Source organism: Primulina eburnea, chromosome 16 (genome assembly GCF_022965805.1).
Source record: "Primulina eburnea isolate SZY01 chromosome 16, ASM2296580v1, whole genome shotgun sequence".
Lineage (NCBI taxonomy): Eukaryota > Viridiplantae > Streptophyta > Magnoliopsida > Lamiales > Gesneriaceae > Primulina > Primulina eburnea.
Window position 1 is genome coordinate 5,026,157 of NC_133116.1, and position 23,189 is coordinate 5,049,345.

General features: G+C 33.1%; 3 protein-coding genes across 4 annotated transcripts; 1 reads left to right on the forward strand and 2 right to left on the reverse strand.

Annotated features, from left to right (window-relative positions):
• Nucleotides 1-4,177: 4,177 nt before the first annotated feature.
• Nucleotides 4,178-6,508, reverse strand: LOC140817133 (uncharacterized). 2 transcript variants are annotated; one of them, XM_073176740.1, is made up of 3 exons: nt 6,243-6,508; nt 6,074-6,151; nt 4,178-4,415 (listed from the first exon to the last, which is right to left on the reverse strand). In XM_073176740.1, exons 1-3 carry the CDS (start codon nt 6,393-6,395, stop codon nt 4,389-4,391), a joined length of 258 nt encoding a protein of 85 aa, XP_073032841.1. In that variant the 5' UTR covers nt 6,396-6,508; the 3' UTR covers nt 4,178-4,388. The 2 variants fall into 2 exon arrangements, with proteins under 2 accessions (XP_073032841.1, XP_073032840.1); XM_073176739.1 differs by having other exon boundaries at nt 4,178-4,418.
• Nucleotides 6,509-12,026: 5,518 nt separating this feature from the next.
• LOC140817052 (uncharacterized) lies at nt 12,027-15,346 on the forward strand. Its single transcript, XM_073176618.1, is given in 5 exon segments — nt 12,027-12,229; nt 13,736-13,825; nt 14,297-14,305; nt 14,308-14,563; nt 14,832-15,346. Coding segments are annotated over 5 exon segments (678 nt in total). The 5' UTR covers nt 12,027-12,186; the 3' UTR covers nt 15,112-15,346.
• Nucleotides 15,347-15,855: 509 nt separating this feature from the next.
• On the reverse strand, nt 15,856-23,099 carry LOC140817568 (pleiotropic drug resistance protein 2-like). Its single transcript, XM_073177324.1, is given in 22 exon segments — nt 15,856-16,173; nt 16,175-16,354; nt 16,454-16,708; nt 16,780-16,951; nt 17,028-17,255; nt 17,323-17,456; nt 17,640-17,723; nt 17,818-18,108; nt 18,250-18,582; nt 18,816-18,952; nt 19,236-19,331; nt 19,420-19,585; nt 19,670-19,773; nt 19,908-20,068; nt 20,153-21,053; nt 21,155-21,245; nt 21,344-21,634; nt 21,726-21,810; nt 22,032-22,054; nt 22,056-22,121; nt 22,248-22,368; nt 22,493-23,099. Coding segments are annotated over 22 exon segments (4,395 nt in total). The 5' UTR covers nt 22,876-23,099; the 3' UTR covers nt 15,856-16,080.
• Between the last annotated feature and the right edge of the window lie 90 nt (nt 23,100-23,189).

Sequence of the window (23,189 nt, forward strand, 5' to 3'; positions counted from 1 at the left end):
GCCTGCAGAATATGAGAAGGCCCAATGAACAAGCCCATAAAGTGTCAGTTGAAGGCCATGACGGAGGAGGTGATCCACGACTCATAATGGATAGACGTGGAAAATGGCCAAACCGTTTAGGGGAGTTGTACAAAAATGGGAACGAAGGAATCAGAGAAGGCTCTCAACAACTACACACAAAAAATCTACAGCAACGTTTCTGCAAATTTGCTCTCATTTATTCTGTTGTCTATTTTATTTCCAGCAATCGTCTTCCATAGATTTCTCTTTTGTAAAAACTTTGTTAGAATTTATAAAAACATAACTAATGTTGATGTTGTTTATGGATTTCCCTGTTAATTCCATTATATTCCTCATTCTGTGATCTTAGTTTTGGAGCCATTTCGAAGGAATTAGAACGAACGATCGAATCGAGATCCGCAACGCTTGGTAAACGAAGTCAGATTATTTCACAAATTCGGCACGAACACGTGCCTGGCACGTCCGCAAATTTTCGTGACAAACAAAAAAGTAATACTCTTAGCATAAAAAGTAATACTTTTTCATGGGTGACCCAAATAAAAGATCCGTCTCACAAATACGACCCGTGAGACCGTCTCACACAAGTTTTTGTCGTACAATAAAGTATTTGCGCAGCTGTAATGTAATGTAATTATTATCTATTTCAATGAAAGTGACATGAATTAAATCTCTATTTATTTAGTATTTTCGTTGACTTTACTAAACATTTTAAAGTTAAATAATGGATTAAAATCATAATCACTTGCATCGCATCAGAATTTATATAAATTTCTAATTATATTAAACTCCGAAGGGGCCGAAATTTTTTTTTTATCGATTATCAAAAGAATATACGTATAAATATTGTACAAACCTATAAACATTAACAATAAATAATACTTTAATCATTTCGATTAAATTAAGTATATAAAAATTAGAATCACAGAGATAATTACAAAAATCAGTAAATTACTTATATAAAAGTAAATAAGTATATATATATATATATATATATATATATATATATATATATATATAGAAATTCGAAAAATATTGAAAATAAGACCAAAGATGGAAGACAATAATAATTCTAAAGACAAAAATTTGTGTGAGCTGGTCTCACGGGTCGTAGTTTGTGAGACAGATCTCTTATTTGGGTCATCCATGAAAAAATATTACTTTTGGCAAAAACTTATGTGAGATGGTGTCACGGGTCGTATTTTGTGATACTGATATCTTATTTGGGTCATTCATAAAAAAGTATTACTTTTTATGCTAAGATTATTACTTTTTATTGTGAATATCGGTAGGTTTGACCCGTCTCACTCTCACATATAAAGATTCGTGAAACCGTCTCACAGGAGAACTACTCATTATTTTTTATGCTAAGAATATTACTTTTTATTTGTGAATATGAGTAAGGTTGATCTGTCTCACAGATAAAGATTCGTGAGACCATCTCACAATATACCTACTCAATTCAAAAACGGTGTTGCGGCAGCAAGAGGAATTTAAAAATATAATTTTATTATTTCATTTTTTATCTTTATTTTTTTTTAAAAAAATTACATAACATCAATTGTTTAGGTTATTATTCCATTGTAATCTTATGACAAATTCCTGCTATTTATATCGCATATTCTGTGTGTTATTACCATTAGTAACATTCCTGTATCCTATTTTTGATAGATCGAATATTTACTTTCAGATTCTTATAACTTTGACTGAGTTCTTAACTCTATAAAAATGACTTAATTCAATAGTGACGAACACCACGATCATCTTCCCTATACACACAATGGGAAACTCTTTAGCCAAAACTGTATTATTTTTGGTCCTTCTGTTTGCAAGTCATCTCCCTAACTCGGAGGCTCGTATATGTGTTTTCACCGATGATTATACAGTTTACGTAGCAAATAAACTCCCTCCGAACTCTGCTCCGTTACAGATTCGTTGTCAATCGAAGGACGACGACTTAGGTTTTCACAATCTGACCACGAACCAAGAATTCAACTGGAGTTTCTGCACTAAAGCTTTTGGCCGCACTTTGTTTTTTTGTCATTTCTGGTGGGGTAAGAAAGACATACAATTTGATGCTTTCAGAGATTCCTGGGCTAAAAGATGCAGCGGTGATCAATGTTATTGGGCAGCTCAGAGCGATGGTATCTATTTATCGGGTTATAAAAGGCATGAATGGAATCAAAATTGATACATTCACTGATAAAATTTCAAAGTAGAATTAATTCAATGCAGTTCCTTGTAAATTCAAGGTGATAAATTAATTGTGAGCATTATTATTTTTTAAGTCTTGCAAATCAATTTCGAAGTTATTTCGTACTGTCTCGTTTCGTTTACATCTCCTATATCTATCGGAAAAGAAATGTGGATTTCTTCTGAAAGAAGTCGTATTCTTGAGGATATCAGTGTAACAATCTTAGGAAAATAGGTATTTGGAATTAATTTTTACTACTAGTATTCTCAATAATTTATTAAAATAATAACGACTTAATTATATGGAATTAATTTCATTTTCCTGTAATTAAAAAAAAATACATATTGAACACTATAAATACATAAATGTGCTATTAAAATAATATGACGTTAATAAACACAGAAAAATATGATAGAGTTTAAAGAATAAATATAATATTGTATGATTCTTATTTTATTATGTAAAAATATAAGCTTGTAGTCAAAATCAAGTGTATGTAACAATGTTTCATCCTTATATTTTCTTGCTATAAATAAATCTCATTCGAAGCATTTTCATCAGATAAATTGGCCAAAAATTCATGGGTTGTAGAGAGAGAAATAAAAGATCGTATGAGGGTAAAAAAATAAAAAGAAATATGGAGAAAATATGATAAAAATATCAAATTTTGTCACAAGTTGAATTTGCCCAAAAAATTCAAAACCGTGAGGAACGTCCAGATTCTCAAACCCAGACATTCAGTTTCAAGGTTAAATTTTCAAGCTTCGATTTGACTATGTTCTAAACATTTTCAAGTAAATGTTTGAACGTAAAAGTTGTTTAAAATGTATTTTAGTATACATATATGCCGACCGAACATCCCAAAAAGTTGTCGAAATTTCATATATGTTTCCTCTGGAATGTTGATCATATGAATAAATAATTTTATTAGGGGAGGACATACCAAATTGTTGAATTCTAGTATGAAACAAAGCGAGGGGAGATCCCTCTCATCAGAAGATGATCTTTTTCACAAATTTACCTGTCTATTTGACCTCGTAATTTCATTACAAACAACTTTGTCAGTGTCAATCCGAATCAAACATATTTTAAAAGTGAAAAGTCACCACTGTACTTATTTTCTTCTGTTTAACAGCTCTTCAACCACCTGTTAATTCTCATTTCACTCTGAATTAAGAAACCATTTACACCAAAAAGATAGTAATTTTGTTTTTTTTTTTTATAAAAGGAATTATGTAAAATTAGAAAAGAAAAAGTCGATACTTGTGTTGTTCTAACCGCAGATTTTTCAGAAGCGGAGGCACTCACTTTACACCTTTCGGTGTCTATTGCTCCTGGTCAAGAAAGATTCGATTTTTCTTTTCCGAGTTTGAGAGGTTTAAGTTCTTTTCCCTGTAATGAAATCATAGGAGTAGTATCTTGATCTTGAAAGAAAGACAGGTGTAATGCAAATAATGCAAAATTCTGTGTTTTAAGGCCATCTCCAAAACTGGTGTAAACACGATTTTGGTTCCACCCAATGGGGGCTGCGCTCCTCTACGCCCAATTTGTGCTTCTTCTTCTTTTCTTGTTTGATTTTTTTATTTGTATTTATTATAAATATTTGTATTAAAAATTATAAATACTATTTAAATAATAGTATAATATTTATTTTATTATTTTAATAATTAGATATTTAATCATATAAATTTAATCCTAACACTAAATTCTATCTAGAAAACAACTTCCATAACCCGATTTTGATATATACATCCCAAATCTGAATTTTTTTAAAAAATACTTAAATTTGAGTTGGTCTTGTGTTAAGGAGAAGCAAAACATGGATTTCTAGGCAAATTAAACCTGAAATTTTCAATACCCTCTTGCTGGTTTTTTCCCCTGGATGAAACCCTCAACTGTACCATCTCCTGTCACGGATAACTGGGGACTGATTGCTAGGCTAGCAAAGTGAGCAAAACAATGAGAGACCATGCAAAACAGATTATAGAAAACTTTTAAAGTTCCGATTCGCTTCAACTTGGAAAACAAACATAACAACCACCCCAAGAAAAGCACTGCGAAGCACTATGTACAAGAACCACCGTAAACATAAATAACGCCTACACGGGTTACATTTATTTTCTCCGTAGGCTAGAAACCAGAAGATCACAAGTCTTTACAGAGTAGGGGACCCACTTCAGCTTTTTTGAGTCTGTTCTTCAGCCTTCTGGTAAAAGAGAAGTAAACTAACTAAGTAGGCTTTTTAAAAATAAACAGCATGATAACATGGAAATTAGAAATAAGTCAAGAAGGAAGCAACTTAGGTAATCAACACTCATCAGGTTCATGTCAGATGAAGCAAAACAGTAATTTTGGCTGACTGGTGTCCATAATGCAGATTAAACAAACATCACTGCTTGAGAAACAGTGATCCATAACACAACACAACATTTGCTTTAAAAGTATCTTTCAATGCCATATGGTCAATAATCTGAATCTACATCTGGCACCTGGGTAAAATGTTCTTAAATTCATCATTTATACAAGCTTATTTTACTCGCACCACAATCCTCAACTCCTAATACTATGGGAATTAAGCTTTGAACTTGCCAACTTTGTACAAGTTTCGACCAAATAACTAACAAACACATTTTATTATCAGTTCATGATACGATTGTTACATATTTATGATTGGTTTTAATATTTGATTAATGATGTGCATATTTCATTTATGATTATATTTTATACTGTGCTGTGATTAATAGAGTAATTATTTTTCACAAAGCTCAATAAAGACATATCGGATTTGATTTCTATACAACCTATGATAATATTATTTCTTTTATATTCTCCATAAAAATACTGTGTTTGGACACGAGATCGTGAATTAGTTCATAGTCTCTCCACATGCATATATATGGTCAGAAACGCCAGTCACAAGGTAATGATGTTTTAAAGTCACAAAACCTCAACATCAAGAGGTGATCGTGGGTTTAAAACATCATTCCATTGTCTATCCTAACAACATCTTATTAGTCTATTTCCCATATTAGTATTATTACGATCCATAATTTAATGATATTTGAGATTCATAATCACAGGCCAGAATTTACAAATTTATGATTTCACAATTACAACTTAAACTATATCCAAACCATGACTCAAAGATGCTCGAAAATAAGCACATCATCCTTGATCTCAAAGACTCAACTAGTAATCACACGAATGAGGATGGTACTGGATCTGAAAATAGAGAGTCCGCATATTTTTCAAATATAACAAAAAGATAATGGCATAAATACCACATTTAAAAAGTTATAATTAGTTTTAATGGTCACTGGAGATAATCTAGAACAAATCTAAGGGCCGTCAATGCCAGAAATGAGAATAATACAAGGATTTACATGCCATGTTTAAGGCGTTTCAAGATGAGAAACTAACAAAAACCCAAAACTAGCTTCCATTCAACGATTTGTGAGATTTACAATACAGGATGCAATAAAACGAAAATCATTGTCATGACTCATGTAACAAATCCTAGAGCAAATTTGATCTTAAATGAGATTTCCAGAATCTAAATGATCTCAAATCATAGTGATATACACAAATGTTCCTCAATTCACATGGCAATATCACAAAGCTACAAATCAATCTACAGCTAGGCCGTAAAGCAGGAATACTCGATCCGGTAACTCAATGCATTGTGCGCGAATTAGCTGTGCTTTTTTAAAAATGAAACAAACCATTTTCAAAAATATATACAAAATTTCGATCGCCCATACAATAATCCTTGTCCACAAAAAACCGGACGAAAACAATGAAAAGGATCAGAACATGGCATCCTCCGCATATAAACCTATAAATCTTTACAGTGTAATTTACCTTGCCAGCTTTCTCCTTCTCAGCTTTTTCAAGCTCGGCCTTCTTCTTCAACTTTTCCGCTCTCTCCCTCTCCATTTTCTTCACATAAAACCCAAGAGAAAGAAATTTTGTTTCAAAATTCTGACACAAACTGTGAAAAGAAAAGAAAACAAAACAAAACAGAAATTACCTGAATGTAGACGGTTTCCTGAGCGCGTTCTTCCTCGCTGAGAATTCGACCTTTGCCATCACTGAAATAACGCGGCCCCTGAACCCATTTTCCCTTGCTACCTTCCATTAAACCACGAACTCCGCTGCGTGTTATCACAGATCTCATCGCCATCAACACACCCCACTGACTAAATCTGAGCTGACTAATTTAGCTCGAGCTCAACCCTAACTAGCCTGAATTATATATAGCCAAAATATAAAGCGAGAGATGAAACGGGTCGGATTCGGGCAACGGGTTGATTGAATCGGTACCTGCAGCGGTTTTCGAAAACTCGGGGCGGCACTCGGGGTTTTTGCCACCTACTGATCTTAACATTTCTTATTTATTTTTTAAATTTTTTTTTTGGGAGAAAAACTTGTTTCCACTCACGAATTAACTACATAAATGTCAATATTTTAGGGTTTTTTAAAAAAATATTATAAATTAATAAAATAATTGTAAAACTATAACAAATTGAAGAGATTTGTAAAAATATAACAATCTAGGACTTTCTGTCCCGATTCATATTTATTAATTTTTTTAAAAATAAAAATAAAAATCGACGACGGTTTATGTAAAACCGTCGCTATTGGCGACAGAATAACCGTCGCTTTTTGCGACAGTTAAAGCAATAACCGTCGCTAAATTAAATCCGCTTTCTTCAACTACAGCATCGTCGAAAATAATTGTTCCTCATATTTATTTTCGCAACTTATTTTTTTCATTCGATTTATATGTGCAAAATCCATCTTTTCTACTTCGATCATATAATAATATTATTTGTTGAATTTATGGTCCATTTCATTTGAATAAATACGGAGAGGTAATGTTTAATTTTGTTGATAATATTATAATTATATATTAAAAAGTAATTTTAATATAAATAATTTAATTTAATATAAGAATGAGTTAATATTAGTGTACTTAATACTAATGAAATTATAAAGTATTTTGTTATGTTTTTAAAGTATTTTGAGAATAATTTTTAAAATTTCACGTAATTTTAACCTCCGTAATTTATCATTCAATTAATACTATAATTATACATATAGTATACATAAAATGTCACGTAAATATAAAATCCGTTATTTATATACATATTCTAATTCCAATAAAACAATTAATATTATAATATTGTAATTATTGTAAATGTTGTAGATATAATATTATATCTCGTAAATTAAATGTAATTATTGTAAATATAATATTATATCAAGTAAATATAATTATTGTATTTAAAATAAGTATATTAATTAAATTTTTTAATTATTGTAGATATAATATTATATCACGTAAATTAAATATAATTATTATAGATATAATATTATATCAAACTATTTTTTAACATCACGATTAATATTAAAAATATAATATTTAATTAAATTATCTCTAATCATATAATGTTAGTGAATAAAATTATAATTACATTAATATAATATAAATAATACAAACAAAATATTAAATAATTAATTAAATTATTTTCTCAGACGTAATTATACGGAACTTGTAATAATATCAACGGACGATGCTAATATATGAGATAAATGACAACTATTATAAAAAAATTACACAAAAAAATTACTTCTTAATATATAATTATAATATTATCAACGAAATTAAAAATTACATCTTCGTATCTCTTCAAATAAAATGAACGATAAAATCAACAAATAATATTAATATATGATCGAAGAAAAAAAGATTGATTTTGAACATATAAATCGAATGAAAAAATAAGTTGCGAGAATGAATATGAGGAACAATTATTTTTTACGATGATGAAAAAATACATGCATTTCTAGTTGGGCACGTGTTCCCAGAATCCGTGGCAGTACTTCACGGATTTACTTTAGCGACAGTTATTGCTTAAACGGACGCGAATAGCGATGGGTTTTTGCAAATTGTCGCCACTAGCGACGGTTTTACATAAACTGGCGCCATTTTCCCTTATATTTTTTTAAAAAAATCCGTGCCCCACTTTCTTTTCCTTTTTTTAAAAAAAAAATATAAAAAAATATGAATCCGGGACAGCAAGTCCCGGATTGATATATTTTTACAAACCTTCCCAATTTGCTATATTTTTATAATTATTTTATTAATTTATAATATTTTAAAAAAAACCCCAATATTTTAATGATAAATTTGTTTTTTTGACTCCATTATCGTGAATGAATTATAACCAGGTAAGAATTTAAAATTCATTCGTCTTTTAATTTATGATGATGTAATAAAGGATGTTTAATTAAGATTTTATTCGATTATACATAGAAATTCGAATCAAATAATATTATATTTGTTTTATTTTTATACCAAATCCAACCATAAATTTCGGTTTGGTCCAGTTTGAAAAATTAATTTTTAAATTTGAATGAACATTTTATTTAATAATAAAAATAAAATGATTATAATTGAAATATCATAAATTAAGATGGGATTTATATTTACAATACATTTTGTGTTATTTATACTTCAACTCATGTGTAAAATGTGTGTCAAATTTGATGTGATAAAAAAAAAAAAATCAAACCCAATAAAAAACAAAGAATCAATTATCACGAACCAATGGAATCGAATCGATCCGTCCAAAAGTATAACTGTATATCAAAGAAAATGAGTGAGATGACTCTGCACATCATACCTTGATTAGGGTTAAGAAACCTTTATTTTGAGAAGAGAATCGCATATGATATATAATTTTGTAATGTATGAGAATTAAATTTATCTATATCTATGCAATATTTTGAAATATCTCTAAAATATAATTGATATGATTGATATGATTTTTATCGTATCATTAAAAATTTATTGATAAATGAAGTATAAATAACAAAAACACATTGTAATTATCAAACCTAACTTTATAAAAACCAAACTTTTATGGGTGGTGTCATATTTACTTGGGTTAAAATCTTATATAAATAAATTTCTCGTATAATTGAATTGACACGAAACTTATTAATAATAAAATACGAAATAAAAATCAAACCATATATATCTATATACAAAAAAAAAATCATACCAAATTTCATATTAATGTAATCGATCGGTTTGGCATGATTTATTTTTATTCCAAGGTAAAAATTTGTGTGAGACAGTCTCACGTGTCGTATTTGTGAGACTAATATCTTATTTAGGTTATCTATGAAAAAATATTATTTTTATGCTACAAGTATTACTTTTTATTGTGAATATGGGTAGGGTTCTCACATGAGACCTTCTCTTTATCCAAAACCCTAATGATTTCAAAACAAATCAAAATTATGATTGACTGAAAACCACTCCAACTATGCTGATTGGTTTAGCTTAATAATTTGGTTTGGTCTCATTTCTAAACACTCCTAGATGTAATGATATTTGTGATGTATTTGGTGTATTTTAAATCCATTCTTCAAATTTTCCAAATCAAATTCTTTCACCCAAGTGCAATATTTGATATGATGACAAATTTTTTAGGTAACAACATAGATGTGAATCTTTTAATGATAAATTCGATTATTTGACGCCAAGATAATCCATAAATTTATGTTTTATAATATCGAACAGACTTATTTGTTAATTCGTGTAAATATAATGCACTCAATTCCCCCGTACATCAAACACCTTTTTGGCCCAAAAAAACAAAATAAAACTCATCCTATTGATGCAGATGAATAGTTTATCACAAAACTTCTATGATACTGTGTCACGAAACAATTTGGTAAGATAAATATCCTATTCGAGACTCATCACAAATATTATTTTTTATATCAAAAATATTATTTTTCGCTTCATACATGGATCTGATCGACTCGTCTCACGTGATACATACTCATACTTTATTGGGTAGCATAAAAGAATAAAAAAAAGAAGATGAAACAACATATCCACGAATAATTATATTTTTTTGACAATTAATGGAAAATATTAATATATGTGCTTGGATCAGTTTCAAATTCTTTAGCATACACAGATTGACAAAATTCGCTCATATTTAAAATTCACATCATATCAAATTATACAATTTTAATAAAAAATTTGGTGGATTGTAAATACACTAAATACGAGTATTATTTGAAATTCATCCCTCAAATATTTATCAATATCAAATTCATCGATCCAAATACGACTAGACTATTTGATATTTTTACACTAGAAAAGAAAATTTGATAGCTACAATCATTATTATGTATGGTTATCGTTTTGGTCTGTCAATCGAACGCCAAACTAAATTTACGTATTTAGAATTCCTACTTCATTGAACTAATACAAATATTAATAAGAAGGCGGAATAAGTTAATAATGATAAAATAAATAATATAAAAAAGATTTTCTAAAAAACCAAAAATTACACCACATGTGTGCATCTGTATTAGACTTAGCATTGAGAAAAATATCGAATTTTCGATATAGCGAGGTTATCGTATCGAAAATATCGAATTTATCAAAATTTTAGGTATATTTTGGTACAATATGATATCGATACCGAAATCGGTACAATAATGGTATGAAATTTGAAAATTTTCGGTATATATCAAAATAATATATATAAATTAAATATTATATAATATTTTTACACGATAAAATTTTAAAAAATTAAAAAAATGTAAGATCTTTGTTCTGTATAAAACTGTATAGCCAATACCATATCGAAATCTCAACATGCCATAATATTTCGATATAATATGCATTTTAATCATATATATCGAAAATTTCTTTATCAATATAAATATTTTTAATATCGTAATTTTCGATTCTCTATATTATATACATTTCTGGGTACGTATTACCAAGATTCTAAAAAGCGTGAAGCGCCCTGAAACGCGGATGTCGAGTGCTAAGCTTTTTAAGCTTAAGCGAGATTAGCACATGCTTAAGCTTGATTTTTTTTTAATTTTAGTGTAATTATAATTGTCTCAAATCAATAAAAGATACCATATTTAATGTTTGGTATGATTTTAATAAGAGTGATTAAATTTATATATTAGATTGTAATGACAAAATTAACCTTATCATAATAAATTTTATAATTTCAAAATTGTTGCTTGACTTCATATTTTTTATTTGTTCATGCGTCGATAGTGTTGCATGATTTATTTATTTTTATCTAATTTTATATATTATATAATATGATAATTGAGCCTTTGATTTTGTGAATAATGTCAAATATCAATTTTTAAAGTTAATCGGATGATACTAATAATTTTATTGAGATTTATAAAAATTATTTATATAATTATCACGAATTCATTTATATAATTATCATTTTATATAATATATTAAAATAAATAAAAATATTTATTTGATTTTAATTTCTACCTAATATCATAGATTTATAAAAATCATTTATAAATTATGATAAATTTAAGTATGATGCATTAATTCTCATATTTATAAAAGCATAAAAATCTCAAAATTACAACCTTTATTTATTTTTGCAATTAGATCACATTAAAAAATGCTAAATATTTGTGAAATCATTATCAGACATGTTTAATCATATTTAAAATTTAAAAATAAACATCTAAATTATAAACTTAATTTATTATTTTAAAATAAAAAGACATACCTTCAAAATAAAAAATTTAAAAATAAAAAGATGAAATTAATTGTGTTTAAGTACGTTTAATTAAACTTATTAATTACACTTAATTCGATCAAACTACAATTTAACCGTTTTTCTTCGAAACGAAACATTTTTATCGAGTTTAAAGCTTAATCACATTTTAACATGCTTTTTAGAATACTGCTTATTACACGATATTATATACCAGCCTTATTAGACCGACTAGTTGGGCTTTTAGACCCGAAAAGAAACGGGTGGTGCTCCGTTCAGTCTCTGACCGCGTAAGTACTGGGCATCGTCGCTCTCTCTGCCCCTTCTAAAGATCGGACAAACCGAGCCAAGATACTCAGCAGTTTGTTAATTCACCGAGTAATCAAGATTATGTATCATCCGTCAAGAGGTGGAGTTCGCGGTGGCCGTGATCGTAAGCCCTTTATTCTTTCTCCTTTCCCCATGATTTCTAGGGCTTCTGATTCCTTTTCTGAAATTCGATGCGACTGAAATTTTAGCTGCAATTTTGATAATTGATTGAAAAATCCAGATGTCCTTGTTGTGAAATTTTTGTTTCTTCAGCTTATCTATCGATCATCATGAATTTATTGTTTAGAATAAATTGCTATTGCTGTTGTTTGCTAAGTATGTTGGTAGCCTAATACTTTATGGGGTGATGTGATTGCTATTTTTTTTAGCAATACGTTGATTTGAGTGTCACGGGTCTTATTTAGCAGAACGGGTTTCCAGAGTTTGAATGTGGGATTTCTTATAGTAATTTAGCTTACCTATCGGCTATCAGCCCAACCTAGTGGAAGAAACAAAGCTAAAAAGAGAAGAGAAAGACAAAGGACGAGAAAAGTAAAGCATCTAGGCATGAAAGACAATGTCTAACCCACTTCAGACTCTTTTTGGCCTTGATTGTTCCTCTGGGTTATTCTTCAATTCAGTCTGTTATAGCTTACTTTAGATGGCTCTCGAAGAATTGCCAAATAGAAGGGATTGTTGGTGACTTGATGGAGAAAAAGCTTGAGTATACATGGATTCTCTTTCTTCAGTATACCTCTCTCTTTGTTCAACTTCTCAATAGGAGGCCAGGTGTTCCTATATCTATTCCAATTTTCTTCTCTGAAGCATAATGCTGAGAGATTGCATAGTATCAAACCTCATGTGATTTTTTGTAATTTGTAAGTGTGTAGCTTTATTCATGAATAAAAAGAAGCCAGATTGAAATATATCGAGGCATTCTGTTACTGTTTCTATTAAAAAATGAACCGAGTGTTTCATGAAGTTCTTCTATCAGTTTCTGATAAGATTTATGAGGAATCTAAAGTCTAAACAATGAAAATGGATTCTATGATGTAAAGATTGTCAGAAATAAGAACCTACCTATATGTTTGATAATGAACTGTTAGAAAATTTGTAACTGTTGTCAGTGTTTTAAGTGTGAAAATTTGGTGCTATAACAGTTCTTCTGTACCCATGGGCAATCAGTTAACTATTACATCTGTTTCTGAAGCGTCTTTTTGAGTTTTTTTAAAATGAGGGCTGCATGGTGGCAGAAAGTGGGGTGTGGAGAAAAGGCTGTGAACTTACCATATATGTTTTTTACCTTCTCTTGTAGGTTCTACAAATTGCTTATAGGTGTATATTTCAAAGACCAAAGTTTCTTGAATATCGTAGCTATAGTCCCATCCCAGTTAGATTCGAGTTTCTAGAATTTTCTTCGAGAACATTGGTCGTCAACTGTATGCACTATATTAATCCTGATATTGTATGAGATGTTGGATAATTGATCTCATTGATCTTTTTTTAGATTTTGTGCTGCTACCTTTTACTTTCTACCTTGTCTCTGTTTTGGAACATGTATTCCCCGTTTTCTAAAAGTTATAGCTATCTATTGTGAACTACTTAAATATCCACAAAACTTTGTATGCAGAATTCAACTGGGACGATGTGAAAGTTGATAAACACCGAGAAAATTATTTAGGTCACAGCCTCAAGGCACCTGTTGGAAGATGGCAGAAAGGTACTCTCTCTCTTTTTGGGAAGAATTGGCTATTTGGAGTGTGATGAATTGAATTACTTAGTGTTAGGAGGTCTGGAATATCCGAGATTCATGTCAATCCTGAATCCAATCTTTTTTCCCCTGCTCTCCCTCCCCTTTCTGATCTCCTTGGTTCAATCTAGAATGATTTATCTTGTTGGGGGTGGGGTAATGTACTGTAAGAGAACATATTGGCTGGTCTGCAGGCTCTGTTAGTTCATCGAAAGCTTCTAACTACAGACCATAAAGCGTACAAGGATCATAACTGGCATCTAAAGACTAAAGTTTCTGTTGTCTCCAAGCAACTGCTTTGAGACTGTGAACATTCATTAGGGGACTCCGTATTACTTGATTTTTTATTTCCTTATCACTTTTATTAATGATGCGTGGCATCCTTCGAAGTCTGATCTCACTAGTTTTCTGGAATATTTGTGATTCTCAATACTTCTGCAGGAAAAGACCTCATTGGTATGCTCGTGATAAAAAATCAGGAAGTTCGAATTCGGATGCTTTGAAAGAAGAGATAAGAAGAATCAAGGAGGAAGAGGAGCAGGCCATGAGAGAGGCTCTCGGTTTAGCTCCTAAGCGTGCAACAAAAATTCTAGGGAATCGACTCGATAAACATGAATTTTCAGAGCTGGTTAAACGAAGCTCAACAGCAGAAGACTTGGGAGCTGGCCATGCTGAAGCAGCTCAAGTTCAGGGTCTTGGTTTTTCTAGGTATGAATTGAAAGTTGCAGACTTGAACTATGTTCCCAGATAGATCTCTGATTCTTCGATCATGTGAAAAGTAATATCAAATGCCACTCTTGCTTCGTCCATTGCTCAGAAAAAATGCATCTGTTTTGGTATGTGGGAGGTTCAAGGAATGCAATTTTATCCCATACCTCTCTTTTTAAAGTAGAAAACTAATTCTTGCTCGAAAAGGTCCATAGAAAGTTCTGAAATGTTATTGCTAACAATTTCTGGATGATTGATACTTTTGCAGAGGGCATCGCCCTGCAGCAGAGTCTGATTTGCCATCTAATCTGAAGTCTGAAGGGGTTGAAATGCTCGTCTCTCGGCCAACTTTATCTTCAAGGAATGATGAAGTGTCGGATTATCAAAGCAGCGAAAAGAAAAGAAAGCGTGAGGAGAACCGAGATAAACATGGCAAGGAGAGGAACCTGGAGAAGCGTGAGGGCCGCCATAAGCAGCATTCTCGCGATTCAGACGATCATAGTAAGCATAAGAAAGACAAGGGAAAGAGAAGGCATGACTCCTACTAATGAATAAAAAATAAGTGAAATGCGAGCAACGTGTTACTGCTTATAGCTTCGCTAGTATGGGAGCCTTCCTATCTGATGATCAAGTGATTATGGCTGTGTTTCTCACGTCAGAAGCTTGAATCTCTTTATTTTTTTGCCCGATTTGTGATTTGCTATAGCCTTGTAATTTGACCATTAACTTCGTGTCATCAAACTTTAGTCATTTCCATGAATGAAATATTATCATAAATCAATATATATGGCGTATATCTCCTGTCGGCATATACCAATTTTAAAAAATTAATTTAGTTTTAATGCTTATTGCGACTACTACTATTGTTTTATCAATATCAGTACCTCATAATATTCAATTCTTAAAAAGTGTCGAGATATTTAAATTCTTGTCAGATATAATCAATGGAGAAATTTGTGAAGCCCTACTACAGTTGAAGTTTTCACGATACCAATTATGACTCTAAATTTATTAATTAAATTTGATCATGCACTAATTTTTTAGTTCACATTTTTTTATTTTGTCCTTCGATTTTTAGATCTGTTTTTCATGAAATTCATATATTTGATCATAATTTTTTTTTTAAATTTCGCTCACCAGACCTTTGGTTTGTGATGATTAAATATTACAATAATATAATATATTGACTTGCTCTAATTTTTCAACAATAATTTTGTCACGATGAAAGTCTAATCCCCAACTCAAATATTTAACCGATTAATATTAATATTAATATTATTCATGAAGAAAAGTAATGAAAATGGATTGCTTTGAATGTGGTAACATTCCACAGATACAACACTTTTAGCAAAATATAAGCAACAAATAAATTAAATCCCGAAACACACAAAACACATATAAATAGCCACAGCAAAAGAGATTTTCCTTTATTAAATCAAAACCACACTAAACAAGCCAAAGTAAATGCAACTGTTTATATACAAGAAAAAAAATCTTATACTTTCAAGTGTTCTTTTCTACCTCCTTTGGAAGTTCAAGTACTTGATCCCGTAAGCGAACACGAGACAGAAAAGGATCGTCCAGCCGACATGTGCTCCAGCAACAGCTCCAAGAAAAGTCATACTTGAAGCCTAGAGAACTATCAAGATAATCCTTGAGTGGAACATCAACAGCAATTCCAGGTACTTCGAGTGGACTTGTCTTGTCCCCGACCTGCGACGTGACCAAACCATATATAGTCCACGCGACCGGAGAACCCCAATAATACCATCTCCACCATATAGGAATTTCCTGGAAATATCAGATTTTTAGTTCCCCGTGAACTACTAAGTTCCGACATAAGACTGGACAATGTAGCATATACTAATCATCATTATCGAGTTTACTCACCGTTCTTGGGATAAGGAAGCCGGAGAACAAATTCCAAAAGCTGAGGAAAAACGACATGAGGATTGCAGCGATCATGTAATTTGGAGTGAGGGATACAAGCATCATCCCATATGCAGTAAAGTAGACAAAGCACATGAATACAAAGAAATAGAACCAGAAGAACTTGTCAGCTCGCCAGTGGAAGCCAATCATGGAGTAAAGAAGAAGGCTGTAGATAAATGTTTGGACAGCGATGTAAATGGTCTCTATGGCAATCTGTAGAAGATGTATGTTAGTTTCTATAGCATGAAATCAATTTTCTTTAAGCGTATGTATACTCTTCCCACCTGAGCAAATGCGTAAGGCAACGGAGAATACATCCCGGCAGCCTTTTCGCGATAGAAGACTGTCCTCTCTACTGCTACAACTGCCTGCACCGCAGAAGTATTGGTTCCTCCAAGAAACATAACAGCGGCGTACATAGCTCCAAGCAGATTCATCAGGTCTTGTTGTTTAGACCTGCATCAATAATGATGGAAAGATGAGCATATCGTTCCATCAATTTTTTGTTCTGGGATTTAACAAAATAGCTTACATTTTCTGCCCTTTGTCCCAAAATATGACTCCAAATATAATCCCGATGACGGTTGTCATAAAGAACCTGATCGAGTTATACTTTGGATTCCTCCAATAAGATAAATGCTGTTTCCAAAAGCAGGCTTTGCATTGTGTAGTAAATGACTGTGAATATTGAGTTGGGAAATATAGATCTTGCGACCCTGGAGCCGGGGTGCTGAGTTCTTTAATTAGTTCTTGATTCCTCCTGTTACAAAGAGAGAGTGAGAAATTATCTGCAAAAAGAAAATATAGAATCCATGTGTTTCAGTTACCGGTGTAGTTCAGAGCCGGCATAAATTTCTGCAAAATCCACATTAAGCTGAGCCTCCATGGCAGGAGTGCTGACCTCCAGCATCCAAGTTGCAGGATTCTGACCTTCTTTGATCTCAGGAACTCCGGGTACAGACTGAAGTAGAGGCATAATCATTTTAAATCAAAGAGGTAACAACTTTCTCGTGCAACATACCAGCAATTATTTGGAGTGTTAATTTTAGAAGCATAGAAATTATTCATTTCCGTGCATACTACAAGTATAATTTACTATCCTAACTCTATCCTCACTCTGAATATTTTCTGATTCGGAACTTACTTGAAAATGTTCTACAAGAAGGCAAGAATGACGACCAAGAGGTCCTGCATAAATAGCTTGTCCTCCTCTCTTAAGTAACAGTAGCTACACAGAAAGTTGCAGCAGAGTTAAGAACAACAGCATTTTCCCAAGAAAATAAAGAAGATCCCAGCTCAATCTTGAAATTCTGTAAACTCACCTCATCAAAAGCTTCGAAAATATCTATGCTAGGCTGATGAATCGTGCAAACAACTGTTCGTCCAGTATCTACAGTGTTGCGCACGGTACGCATAACTATTGCAGCAGCTCTAGCATCGAGGCCTGATGTAGGCTCATCCATGAAGATAATGGATGGGTTAGCAACCAGCTCTACTGCTATGGTAAGTCTTTTTCGCTGTTCTGTTGACAGACCATCCACCCCAGGAAGACCAACTAAAGCATCTCTCAGTGGATTCAACTCAATCAATTCCATCACTTCCTCAACGAACATCTAACACAAAAATCATTCAGAAACATACAAAAATTCAAAGATCTTGATGCTCGCAAAGAACAATCACGTGTAGCTAAGGGTGTGAGAGGAGTCGAGCTGGCTTGTAAGCTGTTCGACTCGAACCCAGTCAAGATAGTGTACCTTTCGTTCTTCCTTGCTAACGTCAGGTGAAAGCCGTAACCAAGCAGAGTATCCAATTGATTCATACACAGTGACAAACGGAGAATGGATGTCGGTTTGTTCGCAATAGCCACTGATACGGGCAAAGGTTGATTGGTTTTTTGGATAACCAGATATGCTAATACTTCCTTCAATGTATCCACCTGTTTTTCTTCCAGCCAACACATCCATCAATGTTGTCTTACCAGCACCACTTACGCCCACTAATGCAGTCAGGACCCCAGGCCTGAAAGCTCCACTGACCTCTCTCAATAATTGAAGCCTAGTTTCTTCCATGCCTTTGCTTTTCATTTCCTAAACAACATACAACAATTGTTGCAATAGTGTATCTACTCAAAAATGTATATAGAATAAATGAAAAAAGCTTTATTCATCATGAGTTTTTGGAAGATCTACTTTTGATTATGTTTTTCAAAATAATCTCATCATACACATCGAACTCGTTGCAGAAAGTAATATTTTACCGTCAGAAAGAAGGGATGCATCTTATAATCTTTTGAATTTATAATACCAAAAAAGGAACTTACAGCAGGCATGTCAACATAGTAGTTCACATGATCAAACGCTAGAGACAATGGGGTGAACGGAAGCACCATTCCTCGTTTCTTTATTGCCTCCTCTGAGGATTTGTTTCCGGACTTGTTCCTCGTGAACATGTCTATGCCTGTTATTATTATTCATAATTCTAGTCACGTAGACGGAAAAACAAGAAGGGAATGGGGGGTTTCATGGGAAATTCTGCATGATGACACAACTCTTGACGGAAACATATTTGAGACATCAGGCAAAAGACAAATTTGGAAGATAGAGAAGTTTAAACATTTTGAGAGAGCTCAATCTCTATATGAGCAAACAAAGAAAATATTCAGGGAAATGAAATTTACTAACAGAAAACTAAAATAAATATCGTCCAGTAACTTCAGCTATTGGAGCTGCAGAGGTAGTACCTTCGTCGGTGGTTGAACTACTATTGGATGCAGTATTTTTCTTGTTCTTATCCTTGGTTTTCTCGTCAGTTATAATGGATTTTGAATCTCCGAAAGCTGTATAGTTTTGTGCAATGGTTAACAAGGATAATTTTTAAAAGTCTGAAGCATAAAGATAAACAAAGAAAACAGTGTCATATCTTACGATTCAGGTATGTCAGTGCCACAATGAAGCAGATGTTGAAGAGAATAGAAAAGGCAAAGAGAGCAATGACACAAACCCAATACATATATTCCTCAGTAAACATGCCCCGCGTCTTGAGAAGAACCTTGCCAACCGTAGGTTCAGAAAATCTTGTATCGTTGTTCAGCTAAATACAAACAAGAATGAAACTCAGGAATCTGAATACAACTATGCAAATAATTGCACGCTCAAGTTTACAATAAGAACTTACGGAGCCCCATCTCTCATCCAGAAATTCATTAATGGCTATAGCATTCTGGCCATACATCATTGGAGAAACGTAATAGCCCCAAATCATCCACGGTTTAATGTCATCTGATTTCAGCGAACCACAGACAAAAACAACATTCATAACTACAGGTAATTTGTAAATTCTAAATGCACCATTTATTAGAGACCGAGTTTGCTTTCAAAAGTAATAAAATTAGATAATGCGGTGATTATCTGACCTTTTGAGATAATAAAACCACCAAGAACAAACACCAGTAGCAATGTGAAAGTACCCAAAGTGTTTGCGACAACCTGCGTTCTTCCAAGTGCAGCAATAAATCGGAAAAGGGATAAAGCCATCTGATGCAGTGCAAAAAATGCCAGTAATTGGCGGAAAAACCTGAAAGAATGAGGTCAGAAACAATGTCATAAAAACAAAGAAAAAAACACACTCTTCATCTTAAGAGGAAGATCAAGAGCATACCTGCTAGCAGCAGGAGCAAATCCAATAGTGTAATAAGTAAGAACGATCCATATCAATGATTCCATGAGTGAAAGGGGAATCCTCAGAAGCCAAATTGGCAAAGAAAATGCCCAAGCAGGGTAAAACAAAGCATCCCGTTGTTTAAAGAACACAGGAAGTCTAACAATAGTCAATGCCAGCTCTGCAGTGCCATTAAACATGACATTGATGAGGCTAAAAAAGAGTGCACCATAAAATTTCCCTCCATCGACTAACTGACCATATTTCATCTCTGTTCTAAAGAATACCGTGAAGGCAATTATAGACATCACAGTTATCTGAAATGTCTTGAATATATACAAAAAAGCGTTGCGTTTTATCAAGAGCCATTCCCTGGACAGGCATGCTTTGAACAATTCCATATTGGATATTCCATATCTATCGGTAACCAATGCAGCAGGATGAGCTTTAGTTTTATCGTAAGGGATACACAGCTCATCAAAAAGCTTCAGTCCCACATGGAAAGAGCTGAAGCGCTCTACAAACTCGGCCACTGAAATATATCTGTAGGGTTCATCTTTGTTAAACCAGTATTGCTTTTGGTCTTTAATGGACGTGACCTCTTGTAAAAAATCTGCCACTCCTTTCCTCTCAGGGCACTTGAATCCGACACTCTCAAAAAATTCGAGAATGTTTTCACGTGGACCTTGATAGACAATTTGTCCTTCAGAAAGCAAAACGATGTCATCAAAAAGCTCAAAAGTTTCAGGTGCAGGCTGAAGAAGAGAGATTATCATTGTCACGTCCATGATTTGAACCATCTGCCTCATGTACTTAACAATTTGAAAAGTCGTGGAACTATCGAGACCAGTTGAAATCTCATCCATGCAGTAAAATTTTGCTGGTCCAACCAACATTTCTCCTACATTCACATCAACATTACACAAAAGAGAGGGAAACTTGTCAAATCGGGTGTGCACAAAGTAAACTGGAGAAGTGGAGCAATAAACTGTATTTACATACCAGTTGTTAGCCGCTTCTTTTGTCCACCCGAGATTCCCCTTCTCATCTCGTCTCCCACCATTATATCAGCACATATATCTAGTCCAAGAATCTATGTTTGTGCACAAAATGACGCAACATAAATTTAGATGACTGCTTAGACTGGCCAGTTTAAAAGAAGATGAACTTGCTACAAGAAGAAAAACAAACCTTAAGAGCGTAATCTGTTACGAGACTGGATTCTTGACCTGGTACTGAAATGGCTTTCATGAATGCATCAATTTGAGGATCAGGTTTAATCCCTGCCTCCTTTTCTCTCCTTGACAATTCTGCTAGGAGGTCATATCTAGTTCCAACCCCTAAGCAGCGTCCTGAAAAGTTTAACGTCTCTCTAACAGTCATCTCTCCATGGTGAAGGTCGTGCTGGCTAATATATGAACAAGTTCTTTGGGGAATGAATTCAGACATTTCATGGCCACAATACGAAATTCGTCCACTAAACTGTTCAAAAAGTTTCAAGTAAATCATGAACTTTGGTAATCCCGAAAAAGTGAGGAGATTTATGTGATAAATGAGACCAAGAACCGCACACCCTGAGATCTGTGTCTAGCTTTCCAGCGAGCGCCTTTAGCAATACAGTTTTCCCAGCGCCTGGAGGTCCAAGCAGCAGGGTCATCCTAATAATTTCAAAATAAACACTGTTCATGATTTCAATCAGCCGGACATGCCTTGATACAATTTCTAGCTATGAATGTAATAAACCAACTGAAATATTAATAAAATGTTTTTGGCTTATGCACGTTTGTTTCTTTTCACTTTTGTGGCAAAATGAAACAAGCATTAGCGTAAAGTTTAACTGTGCACATAATAAAGAGAATCTAGATCAAGAAAACCAAACCTCGAAGGTTTTACAATCCCAGTTAACATCATGAAGAATCTTGACAGCCCTCTTCGTCGAAGGGAGAATCCTTAGGTTTTCAAAAATCCCCTGTTGCCCAAAAAGAAAAATCCCTGTTTAGAGAGTGAATATCCATTTATATACATTCCAATATTAATATCAGATTAATTGCTTTTTAGCAGTGCGTGATAGTAAAAAAATAAAAAGACTAAATACCTCGATCACATTCAAAGTAGAGTTCAGCAGAGTGGGAAGTGCCCTTGATCCAGCAAATGCATCACCTTCTACTGAAAGATGCTCGAACCGAACTTCTACTTTAGGAATGTCGATTCCCACCCTGATTAACAGTAAACCAGCACTTCAAAACTGAAGTTTGGAATTAAAGGAAAAAATAACTACATACCATCTTATTCGGGTAATAATTAACAGAGCCATAAAAGTTCAACAATTATTATCCCAACCTATCTGTTCGATCCCTTAGCCTGTGCAAAAACCTCTCATTATCTTCCACAGCTTTGAGAATGTATTCTGTGAGATGCTTTTTATCTTGAATTCCAAGATTAGCAAAATCTACCTCCTCACGGACAACTTTTCCATCATCCATCACTTGCTCTAGAATACCTTTTCTCACACGGTCGACCGTCGGTAGCCTCTCAATGGCAGCCCACATAAGCTCCTCATGATCGTCATGATCTCTCCCACTTCTTTGAAAGACATCCTGCCCTGCTGCGGTAAATACTTCCCTAACACTAGCAGAAGCCCAACTTCTGGTGCTGACTGATGCGAAACTGATCCGCCTGCTGGTCGAATGTCGGCTTAGGGACCTTGCTGCTGCCAATGTCATCCGGAGCAAGAGCCATTTTTTTTTCAATGAAAAGTCACCCCCTTTGCTCTTCAATTCCTAGTTCTACCTCTCCAAATCAAATCCCTACCCAATTCGCTGAAGCTGCAGAGAAATATCACCACAAATGAGCTTATCGGATCCATCAATTCATCAATATCAAAGACAAAACTTTTCTCACTAAACTATTGGTTATCATATCATTTCTCTACGTTACAAGAAAAGCTTAAAACCTCAGCAACGTAAATGTCAAAGTTACTTCTGTGCCCATCAAGAAAAAAACAATCGAGCATCTTATTTACTGAACGCTCAAGCAA